The sequence below is a fragment of the Siphateles boraxobius genome, unplaced genomic scaffold, assembly GCF_051911475.1.
Source record: "Siphateles boraxobius isolate OS27281-9 unplaced genomic scaffold, OSU_SipBor_1 56, whole genome shotgun sequence".
Taxonomy (NCBI): Eukaryota; Metazoa; Chordata; class Actinopteri; order Cypriniformes; family Leuciscidae; genus Siphateles; species Siphateles boraxobius.
Genome location: NW_027509182.1, coordinates 11,310,072 through 11,324,906, shown reverse-complemented (window position 1 = coordinate 11,324,906; position 14,835 = coordinate 11,310,072). Strand labels below are relative to the sequence as shown.

The following is a 14,835-nucleotide window of genomic DNA, read 5'->3' as shown; positions in this document are numbered from 1 at the left end:
TGCAACAGATTCATCCTTTATGAACAGTGCTTACGCCGTCTTCACAATGGCAGTTGAAATCAGCTCCGATACGGCTCCGAAACGACCGGAAGTCATTCATTTCCTATGGAGATTCGCAGACCGCATGCGAATGGGTCCGAAACGGGTCCGACCGAGTGCGGTGCGAAGAAAATCGTGTCCGTTGGTCATCCGGATGCGTTCAAAAAATTGAACTCTTGCGAAAAGCTACGGACGGTTCCTATCCGACAATTCCAGCGGAAGTTAGCGATGCTATGATACTGATAAACAAACCTTAATTCTTATCGTTATAAAATCATTATTTATTTTATTAAAAGTTAAGTTGTCATGTCATTTTTTTATTTTCATGATTTGCTAACGTTATTAGGGCAGTTAATACAATTAAATTGTAGGCAGACATCGAACTAAATGTGATAGTGGTATATACCACTATATCACATTTTTTTGCCGACCTGACATGTCAACGTCCTGAGCAACTTTCCTCACGCAGTAGCCTTCCTATTAATATCTCTATAACCCTCATCAGAGAGATCATACAGAACTGACAGAATCAACCTTTCTAATCTCTCCGCCATTTTTGTTTTACCCGCTTCCAAAGCTTTTCACTGTGTAGTACGACGTCCGTTTGGGGCGTATTGCGTATTACGGAGCTGATTTCAGCTGCCAGTGTGAACGCGGGGTTACAACTAGCCATGTGTTCTACGTTACTGTCCTTCATTGAGCGCATTACAGAAGGACAGCGGTTAATCGCCTCAGAAACTTCTTCACGCGTATGTTATTGAGCCAAGCGCCATATCAGGCATTTCCTTAAACAGCCACAGGTCAGATTTTCCGCCAAAGTAAACAGCTTATTAATTACGAAAACGATTATTTATTTTTGCTAATTATTATTTTATTTCAGTTAGGTTTTCAGTAACTGTTGTTAGTTTTGTTTAGTTTTAGTCTATCATTTATTATGAATTTTTAATTTTATTTCAGTTTACGAAAATGTTTTTTGACCAATAGTTTTAGTCTTAGTTTCAGTTTTCGTTTACGAAAATAACCTTGGTTGTGATTTTTTCTCACTTTTGCTTGTCATGAAAAAAGAGGATACTAACAAGCGCCTAAATGGGACTCCAGAGGTGGTCGGGATATTAAACATCACACTGAACAGATAAACTCATCTACTCACTAGTTGCTTTCACACCCTTATGGTGTTTATAATTGTGCTCCCGCAAACTATTCTAACTCAAGGAATTTTCAGGAGAAATGTTTTTAAATAAAGAAAAGCTTATGGGTGTTTTAGTTCGTTAATAGCATTACGTTTAACATTTTGTGTTAAGTTTTGTGACATTCGTGCCGATTACCATCCAAAAGATGGAGATGCCAATGGAAAAAAATCCTATTTACCTTTTTGTCGAGAGAACTAGGGTGATGCTACTGTCGGCCTATAAGAATATGTCATCACCATAGCGCTCTGTTTAACGAACTGAGGGGCCGTTTACACGACACCGTTTTCAACTAAAAACTGAAACCTTTTGGTTTTATTCCCCATTCATTTACACAAAAGTGTCAAAGTTTTTGAAAACAACACCGTTATCATCTCCGTGTAAACTACAACAATGTGAATTAGTGAAAACGGTGACGTCATGTGCATGTGTATAGTCTATAAACGCGTAGTTTCTTCACAAAGTCACATTGCCAACTACTGGCCTGGCAGCAGAATGCAGCGTTTTTAACGTTTTTTCTGTTGTTGCCTGTACGTGAAAAATGCAAAGGAAAAACGTTTCTGTTTTCAGTACATCGTTGTCGTGTGAATGTACCCCTGAGTAAAGACATTTAGAGCCCCTGAGCACACCCGCCTATATGTAATCTCAAATTATGTAATTTGAACCAATAAAACACCCCAGTTTTTGCCAGATTTTATTCGAAATATCTATTTCGTTTTAAGTATATTGGGGCCTTAACTGTTTCAATGGGAACTTTTAAACAGCAGCTGCAGTGATGCGATGACTTTACCAATTTCCTTCCATTTCCATTTCAGCAACATAGGCTACTGTCTTTACTTCCACCCAACTTTCTGATTTGGTTTCACTCCCCAAATCCCCTTGTAATTCACAACTGGCTACCAATCTCTCTGTGGTTCCCCTGAGAGGTCATAGCTTAATAGGGTTCATCTTTATGAGTAGGAGCAGTCAGCTGATCTGTGCTGTCTTAGCACATATTGTATTATCTATCACAGGTCCTGCTGTAGGATATACAACCCCAAATCAGAAAAAGTTGGGACATTTTGTTAAATGCATTAAAATCAAGAATCTGTGATTTGTTAATTCTATTTAAACTTTTTTAACTGACAAAAGTACAAAGAAAATTTTTCCAATGTTTTCACTGACAAACATAATTGTATTTTGTAAATATGAACAAATTAAGATTTTGATGGCTGCAACACACCCCAAAAAAGTTTGGGACAGAGACCAAATAAAAGTCAAAAGATTATCCAAATTAGATTATCCACCTATTTTGAAACAGTCCACAATGAGCAGGTGAATTGGTAATAGTTGAGGGTATCGTGTTTGGGTGTAAAAGTGCTTCTCAGTCTTTTTAAGCAAAGATGGGTCATGGCTCATCACTTTGTGCCAAATATTGTCAATTTTTAAATAAAAAATCATCAAGATTGCAAAGAATTGATGTCTTTTATCCTCTTCCATACATAATATTGTCACAAGATTCAGGGAATCCAGAGAAATCTCAGTCTGTGTTGGGTAAGGCAGTAGACCTCTGTTGAATGTGCGTGACCTTTGAGCCCTCAGATGGCATTGCACAAGATACCATCATGCTAATCCGTTAAATACAGAAATGTGCTCAGGAGTAATTTGGAAAACCATTTTCACTGAACACAGTCTGACGCTGCATCAAGAAATGCCACTTGAATCTCTGTTACGCAAGGAGAAAGCTTCACATCAGTTCTATGTGGAGATGCCGGCGAGTTCTCTGGGCCTGAGCTCATCTCAGATGGAAGAAAGTGGGAATGTGTGCTGTGGTCAGATGAGTCCATGTTTCAGCTTGTTTTTGGGAGAAAATGGGCATCGAGTTCTCAGTCCCAAAGACGAAAGGGACCAACCAGACTTTCACCAGCGACAGGTGCAAAAGCAAACATCTGTGCTGGTATTGATGTGCATCATTGCAAACGGTATGGGTAACTTGCATTATTGTGAAGGTACCATTGACATGGAGGCATATATTTGGATTGTACAGTGAGACAAACTGCCATCAAGATGACATCTTTCCTGGTAAGCAAGACAATGCCAGGCCTCATTCTGCACGTGCTACAACTGAATGGTTTCTAGACACTCTGCAGCATAGAAGGGATGTGCCTCCTGTTTACTGCAGTCCAGATCTGTCTCTTATGGAAAATGTACGACCCATCATGAAAAGGAGAATCAGGCAACGATGACCACAGACTGTTGAGCGGCTGTCTTGTATCAGACAAGATTGGGCAAATATTACACTAGCAAAACTCCAACGATTATAATAATAAAACCTTTATTTAACCAGGTAAGCACATTGAGAACACTTTCTCATTTACAATGGCGACCTGGCCAAAAAAGCGTCGAGGTACAAAAACACAAGTTACACATATAATTACAAGACAAAGTAGTACTCAATAAACATAGAAGATTAATATCCGTAGATCATGTACACAGATCGGGTTAGCATGTACAACGGTCCGACAATAAATGTACTAACAGTAATTTAAAAGTGATTAGCGGGACAATGGATTCAAGCTTCAAAGCTTCAAAGATTTTTGTATAGTATCCTCAACTCCCAAATGATTAAAAAGTGTAATTAAAAGGAAAGGTGAAGTGACACAGTGGTAAACGTCTCTGTCCCAACTTTTTTGGGGTGTGTTGCAGCCATCAAAATCAAAATGTGTCCATATTTACAAAATACAATTATGTTGGTCAGTGAAAACATTGGAAAACTTTTCTTTGTACTTTTGTCAGTTAAAAAAAGTTTAAATAGAATTAACAAATCACAGATTCTTGATTTTATTGCATTTTACAAAATGTCCCAACTTTTTCTGATTTGGGGTTGTAGATTATTACAGTAGATAAATACAGTATTTCTCTGTCAATGACAAATACACCTCTTTAGTTTACAGCTATGAATAACATGTTTTTATACATACATTTTTATTACTGTTTTCTAAATGCCTTATTCTCTCATGTTTAAGAAAAGGTTGTTTCAAATGAAGTATAAGGGCTCCCTTGCAGTCAATAATTTTATCTCATCTTTAATCACCAAAATTACATATTTAAACGTTTTTCTTTGGAAAAAAAATCTTCATGCCTCAAAATATCTTGAATGTAACTCTACACCCTTGCCTCATTTAGTATACGCGGTTCTATGAATATACAAATGAGCCCCGCCTCCACTCACTCACTCAGAGATCCACTCGTTGACGATCACACGTTGATCTGATTGGTTACAAAGTAGTTTGTGATGTCAGAAACACCAGCGATTTTAAAGCGTGTTTTTAAGACTGTCTTTGGTTCACTGCAGGAGGAGAAAATACTCAGCAATGCTGTCGACTTATTAATTTACACATGGTTTGTCTTAAAGCATATTAAAAACACCACATAGACATATAAACAACATTAAACGCTTGATTTTCACCACAGGGGGGACTTTAATAGCATTGTTTTATATATATATATATATATATATATATATATATATATATATTGCAGTTTTAAAATGTTTAATATATCTTCTTACTATGATTTGGTGTTTGCTTTAAGTGCTCAATGGTGAATCAACAGTTGCACTAGTGCATACAGCACAGAAACAGCTACCAGAGAATCATATTCATGTTCTGCTCTTCAGTAACACAGTTCTACAGTTACACTGTACCAAGCACCAATAGCATGTGTGATCAAGTTACGTCTAGCTTGCTTACTTTCCAAATTCAAATATCAATCACTGTACATGCTCGTTTCGTTTGCCAATGGAACACCCTCAATGCGTTTCACTTGCTTATATTTTTATCTAGCATATGAATGGCATGTACAGTACTGATATGAGCTGACTGCTGTGAAACAGTATCTTACATCATTCTACTAAAAATAAGTGTGAACTCAAATAAAGGTTAAATCATAAACTCACGCAGCGTGTTAGGCCTACCACGTGCCCAGTTATATAATGATGCAATAAAACAATACAGCTGAACATGGGAAACCAGTTGCTTTGTGCATCATTTTGCGTTATGTTTCACTTATTCCAGACAGTAACAACTTTTAACTTTGGGAATGGAAATACCTTCTGACCTTCACAATCATCAGCTCCATTTGTCGGTTTCACACACTGCCCATTATTGCATCATCCACACACGGTTATCAGAGAGCCTACGCCACGGGACAAATGAGGAGCCAGAACATTGGTTTACATGCAGGCAAATTATCCATATAGTAATCAGATTGAAGGCTCAATCGGACAGAAAAGTCTCAATGTAAACACTTAAACTCGATCCAAATGAGCGCAATTTGAATTAAAAGGGGTAGTGTAGACTTGAAATAATCCAAATAGGAAAAAAATAATCGTGTAAATACTTTAATCCGATCTTTTTAAAGGGATAGTTCACCCAAAAATGAATTTTGTCACCCTCAAGCCAGGTGTATATGACTTTCTTTTTAAGATGAATACAATCGGAGTTATTTGAAAAAAATGGTCTGGCTCTTCCAAGCTTTATAATGGCACTGAACAGAGGAATAGATTTTGAAGCCCAAAAAAGTGCATCCATCCGTGATAAAAGTAATCCATACGGCTCCGGGGGGGTTTGTAAAGGCCTTCTGAAGCAAAGCGATTCATTTACAAGAGTTTACCAGAGTCCTTTTATAATAAGACCTCTAACATAATCACACAGCTTTTTCGTTCTGAACGTGGGTACTGCGCATTTGCTAAAGTTTTGTTTGGAATAGAGTGGCTACCGGGACGACGTTTTTTTATAGGCCAAAACCTGTAAACGAAATAGCATTTTAGAACTTCCACATTGTGCCGAAGTCAATGTTTTTTTTAAATGGGTTTTTGGTTAAATGCTTGAAAAAATGGTCTGTGGTGGACACAAGCTCAAGAAATTTTCAAGTTTTATTCTATGATATACAATTGAGGTTGCTAACAAGTGGCTAAATGGGTCAAAAGAGTATGTCGGGGACATTGAACATCATTGCACCGAACAGATAAACTCACTCACCAGTCGCTTTCACAGCCTCATTGTGTTTTTAATCCCACGCTTACAAACTATTCTAACCCAAACTTTAAGGAAAATGTTATAAAATAAAGACTGAAAGAGTTGTTGGAAGCATGTTGAAGTCATGACCATGGTGTAGTTCATTAATAGCCTGTATTTATCTTTTGACTATCATTTATACATTTATCTTTTTGATAATATCATCCTGTGAGAAGAACATGCTTATTGCACTGACGCAAGTCAGGATGTCTTCAGAGCCAAGAAGTAAATACCTGCTGCTGGATTATGTCCAGAAGAGAGAGAAATAGAAATGCAAGGACATGTGGAAAGGCCAAGGCCTTTTAAATTTCACATGTACTATGAGCCCAACAGACTCTAGAAGATTGATGTTTTAGTATGTCTTATTTTCTATGAAACCACATAAAGATAATGTCTTACACCGTGTCAACAACAAGTTTTGTTTAGAATTAGATTTTCAAATAAAAACAAAAATTACTTATTATTGCAATGCTTGAATTGCAAAAGTATGTATGGTTTAAAATATGGTAAATGATTGGGAAGCATCACTTTTACAATTAAAATACTGTAAAATTGCAACATGGAGACATGCACGTGCAGGGGTGTGCATGTGCTAGACTCCCCAAATGCCTTTGGTCCCTGTGCATCCAATCAGGAAGCGGTGAGACGGGTGAGGTCGTGATGTGGGCGGAGCCTGGATGCATGGGAACGTGAACATTTGTCTTCTTTCACACGAGGGGCAAGCACACTCACTCACTATATGGAGGGGGGTTTGATCCAGTGTCATACACTCACTCCCTCGAAAGGGCCTCTGAAGCCTGTGGAAATGGCCCCTCCCTTGGAGCACTCTTATGTAATATGTGCATTGTGCACAAATTCTGATTGGGTACTTGTGTTTTTTAACATTAAAAGTAGCATTACTGTCAAATTCAAAGTACTGTCAAATTGTCAGCTTTCTAACCATATAAAAATATGGCTTTGCATAAGTGCATTTGCTACTTGGTATTTATATCTAAAATAGATCCTTCCGGCTCTAAAATCCGATGAGTCTCATTGAAGGTATTTGTCAAACTGCCAAAATGTACATACCTGAGATCACACTGTAACTGAAATCCAAGTTAGTACAGGCTATACGCAGCCTACAGGCTAACCAGGGCTGGCACTCCCTGATATTACTGACACCTTTTAAAGGGTTAGTTCACCAAAAAATGAAAAGTTGAATTACTCGCCCTCATGTCGTTCCAAACCCGTAAGACTTTCGTTCATCTCAACACAAATAAGATCTTTTTGATAAAAATCTGAGCGATTTCTGTCCCTCCATTGACAGCTACGCAACTACCACTTTAATGCCTCAAAAAGTTCATAAAGAGATCGTAAAACTAATCCATATGAATCGAGCGGTTTAGTCAAAATTTTCTGCATTTTCTCGCTTTAAATTATGAACAGAAGGAAATGAGCGACAGGTGCCGCATTCCCCAGGTCAAGCCACTTTTGAACCAGAAACAGCGGCAGAAGCGCCTGACCTGGGCTACAGAGAAGCATTGGCTTGACCTGGGGAATGCGGCACCTGTAGCCCATTTCCTGCACACGCCTGTGCTGTCCATGTTTCTACTCCAGACTCAGTCCACTGCTTCCGCAGGTCCCCCAAGGTCTTTGAATCGGTCCTTCTCCACAATCTTCCTCAGGGTCCGGTCACCTCTTCTCGTTGTGCAGCGTTTTTTGCCACTCTTTTTCCTTCCCACAGACTTCCCACTGAGGTGCCTCGATACAGCGCTCTGGGAACAGCCTATTTGTTCAGAAATTTCTTTCTGTGTCTTACCCTCTTTCTTGAGGGTGTCAATGATGGCCTTCTGGACAGCAGTCAGGTCGGCAGTCTTACCCATGATTGCGGTTTTGAGTAATGAAACAGGCTGGGAGTTTTTAAAAGCCTCAGGAATCTTTTGCAGGTGTTTAGAGTTAATTAGTTGATTCAGATGATTAGGTTAATAGCTCGTTTAGAGACCCTTTTCATGATATGCTAATTTTTTGAGATAGGAATTTTGGGTTTTCATGAGCTGTATGCCAAAATCATCAGTATTAAAACAATAAAAGACCTGAAATATTTCAGTTGGTGTGCAATGAATCTAAAATATATGAAAGTTTAATTTTTATCATTACATAATGGAAAATAATGAACTTTATCACAATATGCTAATTTTTTGAGAAGGACCTGTATATAAATATATAGCATTCCCACTATGTCATAATTATGAGATGAAAACCTGTGATCTATATAGAGTCAGAAATCACCACCAATGGCTTGGAGTTACCATACATAAAGTCTTTGCTGACAAGCTGAATGAAACTACAGAAGCAGCCAAAGAAACATTCATTTTTGCACATGATGTAAACATAGTGCACACTGCCCTCATCTGTCCATATGAAAGAATGAACAATTCATCGTGCAATCTAAACAATAACACAACTGTACACTGTTGGAATACAATTACAAAAATAAAAATCTACCTGTACAATAAATGAAGAGATAAAAAAAGAGAGACAGAAAAAAAGAAACTTATAGGTCCTTTCTGTTTAAAGAACATCATGAGCACCAACAGAGAAAAACAATTATATCAATATTTCAATATAAATACATATGGACATGTAAGGAAAAGGCAGATATCCAAATGCATGGATATAAATATCAGAGGAATAAGGACCTCGTTATCATTCTTTAAACTTAGTTTAAATTTTGTCAGCTATTTCCAGTACCATCTACATCACAGCAGTAGGTTGACTCCTTTAAACCTTCTAACAGACTGAACTTGTTTAAAGTTCTTCATTTTTCACCTGATTTCCCTGTTGATTTAGCCTTAATCATATCTTAAACATTCTTATCTGAACGCCTATAAGACAAAATACAGACTAATTGGACATAGTGAGGCAATGTAGACCTTGTGGTTATAAAATCGATCACGAAACGAGTGCAAGAAAGTCACCTCAGGTGTAAAAAGAGCCACGGTCGAGCTGCACAACACTTCAGGACCCAGAGCACTTAACATTTGTCCAACGTCTGGTCCAAGTGTGAAGAGACGCAAGGATTTCCATTTCCAGTCGTAAGAACAATCCAGCTCCTATTTTCTGTGTATTACTGAAATACATATTATTTGAGATCAAACAAGAGTTCATGCTTAACAGTGTCTTTTCTCTTTAAGGTTAGAGTCCACTCATATTCACATATTAGGATACATGGCATCTCCATGATATTTATGAATGCTGCATGCTTGGTGCCGTCATACAGAAATGCAGTTCAGTCTCAATTCTGGCTCAACAATGTCTCAGCGTCATCTTCGCTCATATTTAAATATGCTTTTCTCTTCCTCTCAGCATTTGTCACACCGCTTGCCCATTTCTTGTCCCACACGAGCCAACAGCGCCGCCCTCATGGCCGAGTCCAGAACGTTCTTCTCCGCCACTCTTTCCACAATAACTTCTGGCTTGTCCTCCTGGTTGGAAAAACATATTATATTAAAACATACATAACAATGACAAAAGACTTTAAGACCAGTCCAATATATATATATATATATATATATATATATATATATATATATATATATATATATATATAGCGCTTTTCACAATATTCACTATTTCAAGCAGCTTTACAGAAAATCATAATGTTAATGTTTATAAAATCTTTAAAGGGGTCACATTATGCCCTTTTACGAAGTCTCGATTTTTGGGGTGTACTCGAATATGTTTTCATGCTTGATTGTTCAAAACACATTATTTTTCACATTTATTACAGCACCTCTCTCCCCAGTCTGGCCCGAATGCATCGTTTTTAGTTCATGTTTCGATGAAGCCCCTCCTTCCTAAATATTTTCCATGACACTGTATTACAGTCATAATGTTTACTTACGTACCATTAGTCTTTCGCATCTGACCTTTGCTTTAACTGCCCACCTTCTATGCTGTCTGTAAATAGTGTTGTTTTTTGTTTCTGTTATTGTTTCTGTTTGTATTCCAATGGCAATGCGATATGCAACTGCAATCACTCATTTCTTGGACTGGGCAAATTTCTATTGTCCAATTATGTACTAACTGATTATTTGTTCTTTACTGTTATTGTGAAGCGTTCTTGAGCTTGGGAAAGGCTCTATATAAATTAAACATATTATTATTAGGGCTGGGAAAAGATTAATCGCGATTAATCGCATCCAAAATAAAAGTTTGTGTTTGCATAATATATGTGTGTGCACTGTGTATAATTATTTTGTATATATATATATATATAAATACACACACGCATGTATATATTTAAGAAATATTTGCATGTATATACTGTATATATTTATTTATAATTTATATTATATATAAATATAATTTTTTTATATATAAATATAATTTTTTTCTTATCGCGATTAATCTTTTCCCAGCCCTAATTATTATTATTATTAAAGGGTAACTAAACACTAAAACAACTTTTTTTAGTTAATGATCTGTAAGAATGGAGCTTCATAAATGCTGTTCATTGATTCAAGTAAATTTGTTGACATTTGGGTTTAAAGTGTTTTAAAGCAGCACTATGGAGGAATTCCGTTTTTGTCAAACAGCGCCCCCTAGAGTCGCTGTAGAGTACTTGTATTTAACGTTACTGTTGTAAATACAACTCACGCAGAGCGTGACAGTCTATGATCTGCACTCACGGCCTCTGCACTTTATAATAATAAAGTAGCCTACCGCGTTAGGCTAACCTGAGCCTAAATGCCAGATGACATCAATAAAATTACATCATGTACGTCGCATTATTTCATAACAATGTCCGTTATTATGATGTTGTTATACATGATTATTGCAATTTATCATAATAGTTTGCAAATTGTGCTCATTTTCACTATTTACAACGTGTAGGCTTATTTATGTCCTGATAATTATGTGAGATATTGACAACTGTTCTCATGATAATCGTAGGAATCAACTTTAACAGTGAAAGCCTGAGCGAGTGGGACTATTGTCCGGTTCCTCGCGCTGTCAGATTCTCGTTTCCTTTTTCTAGACTCTTCCGACCGCGCTTTCTTCGTTTTTTTCCGCCATTCTGAAAATAGGGGTCCGATGTTTACTCGTGTCTGACTCCTCGCTCGGTCAGTCTGCCGTTTACTCTTTCTCTGTTCCTCCGACAATGCTTTCCTAGCTTTCTGCTTCTTATATGCCAGTTTAGCCACGACGATAGTTGTTCTTATAGCTAGCCGGATCTGGATGGGGGTGTGCATGCGTGTAATGTGTGCAGTGCCGTAAAGCAATTCGTTACATCGCGAGAGCTGAAATCACGCGATACTTTCTGACGCTGAGGCCGGCGATCCGCCGGCCCAAAGTTGCAAGTGCGGTTTTTCCACTCACAGGCACCAGAGGGGGGCGAGACGACCACCATTCAACCCGAAAAGAGTCATATAACAATTTCAATAACTCTGAAGCTGTTCAGTTAAGCTAAAAAAACTGCATAGTGCTGTTTAAATTCTACAATATATGGTGTAAAAACGCCTGAGTCTTGCCCTCTTGAGGTTGAACGGTGGCTACTGCAGTTGAATTTTCCTAACCACACCCTTGTATCTCAGGTGCACGCCTAGTTTAGTTTAGGTAACTAAACCATCTGACCCTTTAAATAGGAAATGAGCTGTGATTGGCTAGCAGGCCCAGTGTGTTGTGATTGGCACCGCATGTTTGGGAAATGTCACGCCCCTAACCATAACCATCTGCTCAGATGTAAATATTAAGGATGGCGTCAATTTCGACCCAATTTAAGCCTGAATCAGACTTACGAACTGATTTCATGCAGAGACTTTACAAGCATGGATTTCACAGGATGTTTCAGAGTGGTATGTTTTTTGCTGTTGTTGTAATTTTTTTTGGTGTAATTTTGCTTTGCCCTTTGTTTACATCGTAGCAAATACATAAAATGTATAATTGGAACTGTTAATAGAAAACACAACTAGAAATAATAAGACATAATTATAAGTTGTGATCCATAAACAACAAATGTTTTGGCTCATGGGTGTATATCGCTCTCTGCTAGTAAACTTTATCTATGCAAATAAAGTTAGATATAATATACTGTATATCCAACTTTATATACATATATATATATAGCTTTGCAATAATACAGTATACAGAGAATAATTCCCCCACTGTATTTTATAAAACAAACACAGATTGTTTATGGTTGAGCTACTCCTGTATCTTGAAAACTCTTTGTAGCCTGTGATGCATTAGAATCTCAATGCAAACCTTGTGAACGATGAGCGATGTTATTTGCCCGTTGTCAGCTTGATAATCGAGCCAGAATAACTCTGTGCCAGTGTTCTCCTGCTCTGTGCCCGAGCTGCTCTCATTCCAGTCCTCTGCCTCTGCATTCACACCAGGTTCAGATCCATCTAAATAAACCAGGTGTCCAAAAACATGAGCCCAGCAGCACAAAAAATATTTTGTAAATTTTAATGATTTAAAGCCATTTTGCCAACCTGGCCATTATATTCACAATTATAAATGCTTATTATTAAATTACTCTTGGTGCATTAGTTAAAGGGTTAGTTCACCCTTGTGTCGTTCCAAACCTGTAAGACTTTCGTTCATCTTCAGAACACACATTAAGATCTTTTTGATGAAATCTGAGAGCTTTCTCTATTGACAGCTACGCAACTACCACTTTTAAGGCCCAGAAAGTTAGTAAAAACATCATTAAAGTAATCCATGTGACTCCAGTGGATTAACCTTAATTTAATAAAGTGATATGCGTCTTTGTTTTCTCAAAAACACATAATTTACCCCTTCTTTTACGGAATTTTACTCTCCAATGCTCGTTTACGCAACGTCTGCTCTAAATTATGTATTTTTGCACATACAAAGTGTCGCTTCATAAAACTGAGGTTAGACCACCATGGATTACTTTAATGATGTTTTTACTATCTTTCTGGGTCTTGAAAGTGGTAGTTGTGTAACTATCAATGGAGGGACAGAAAGCTCTCAGATTTCATCAAAAAGATCTTCATTTGTCTTGATGAACGAAAGTCTTACGGGTTTGAAAAAACATGAGGGCAAGTAATTAATGACAACATGTTCATTTTTGATTGAGCTAACCTTTTCAATTTATTACATTTTATTTTTTATTTTTCCGTTTTAAGTTAATAAGCAAAACTGCAAAGAAAGCACTTCAGCAGTTTTGATTTTCCAAAATTGTCAATTTTCCTTTTGTATGGGCAGCAATTTTGGCACTGTTTTGATCCTCACTGGAGCCTACAACAAAACCACACTTTACATTGTTAAATAATAATGAAAGAAACTCTTTCTGCCTTTGTAACTTACTCTGATGGCGTGGATGGTAGACCTGGCGGTCAGGTCTTCGTGGACGGCGAGGGGTGGTGGTGTGTCTACGCCTCTGTTTCTCCTGGGCCTGTTTTACCTTTCTGTCATAATCATCCCTGTAGAAAGATTAATAAGATATATATCACATATTTAAATTTTAATGAGGGTATCTAAACACTTAAGACACAACCCAGAAGAACAGCAGCCTTAAAGCTCATTCGAATGGAAGTTTTACATCTACTTTCCAATACGACTATTATTATTCCTTTAAGTAAAATGCCCTGTATTGGCAAATGCGAGTTTATATCTCACAGTTCTGACATTATTTCTCACAATTCTGAGTATTTAACTTGCAATTCTGACCTTTTTTTTCGGAATTGTGAAATATAAACTCTCAATTATGGGTAATTGTGACTTTCTACCTCACAATTCTGACTTTTATTTGCAACTACAAAATTCCCTGCCTTTCTGACTTCTGAGTTTATACTTTATTTCTCAGAATAGTGAGGTATAAACTTGGAATTGCATGAAAAAGTTAGAATTGTAAGATAAAATACGCAATTACCTTTTTTTTATTGTTTACCCTGTGACAGAAACAAGCTGACATACTGTAGGAATGCAAAATGAATTTATACACGTTCTAATACACGTGGAGTTATGATAAAGAATATAATCATCTCCAAGGTATTTATTATATTATAAAATCCAGTGGGGCTATAATATATTATACTGTACATAGGAATGTCAGTTTTTTTCTCAATTTAATTCCAAGAAGATTCTTATTGAATCCCATTAGGATATTGGATTCAAATTATGAAAGCACGTCCAACAGAAATGATTTAAATATTCCTTGCCATTTTCGAGCTCTCGAACTACATGTTTATAGTTTTCAGATAAGTCAGGCTACTATAACGTACTAAGAAAACACAATAACTAGCTACTACAACTAACTAACTGTTATTGTGTGAAAGAGAGAGAGAGACCTGGCGATCTGATTCCTCCTGATGTGCTTCAGGAACCCGTGGCTCATGTCCAGTCGACCACCGGGCTTGTATTTAACACTCTCCCCCTCTTCATCACACATAACCTCCATTGTTCTGCACTGTTTATTAAATTAGTCTCAAAATAAATTCATTTTAGCTTATTAAACATTGCATATCCGATCACGGGGGGCCGTGAACTGCAGATATAAAAAGAAAACGCTGGCCAATAAAAACTACACTCCTAGCTGT

The 14,835-nt window shown here is 37.2% G+C and overlaps 1 protein-coding gene across 1 annotated transcript; it reads right to left on the bottom strand.

Moving 5' to 3' along the window:
- Positions 1-8,363: 8,363 nt before the first annotated feature.
- cunh2orf68 (chromosome unknown C2orf68 homolog) lies at positions 8,364-14,807 on the bottom strand. Its single transcript, XM_077206838.1, has 4 exons — positions 14,587-14,807; positions 13,604-13,719; positions 12,530-12,675; positions 8,364-9,747 (listed from the first exon to the last, which is right to left on the bottom strand). The coding sequence occupies exons 1-4, from the start codon at positions 14,694-14,696 to the stop codon at positions 9,625-9,627; spliced, it is 495 nt and encodes a 164-aa protein (XP_077062953.1). The 5' UTR covers positions 14,697-14,807; the 3' UTR covers positions 8,364-9,624.
- Positions 14,808-14,835: the final 28 nt, after the last annotated feature.

Excerpts from the sequence above, each read along its gene's own strand:
- cunh2orf68 (XM_077206838.1), bottom strand. The coding sequence starts at position 14,696 with ATGGAGGTTATGTGTGATGAAGAGGGGGAGAGTGTTAAATACAAGCCC. Across the intron at positions 13,720-14,586 it reads AGGAGGAATCAGATCGCCAG|GGATGATTATGACAGAAAGG; the intron begins GTCTCTCTCTCT and ends ATCTTTCTACAG. Across the intron at positions 12,676-13,603 it reads CTACCATCCACGCCATCAGA|ATGGATCTGAACCTGGTGTG; the intron begins GTAAGTTACAAA and ends TGGTTTATTTAG.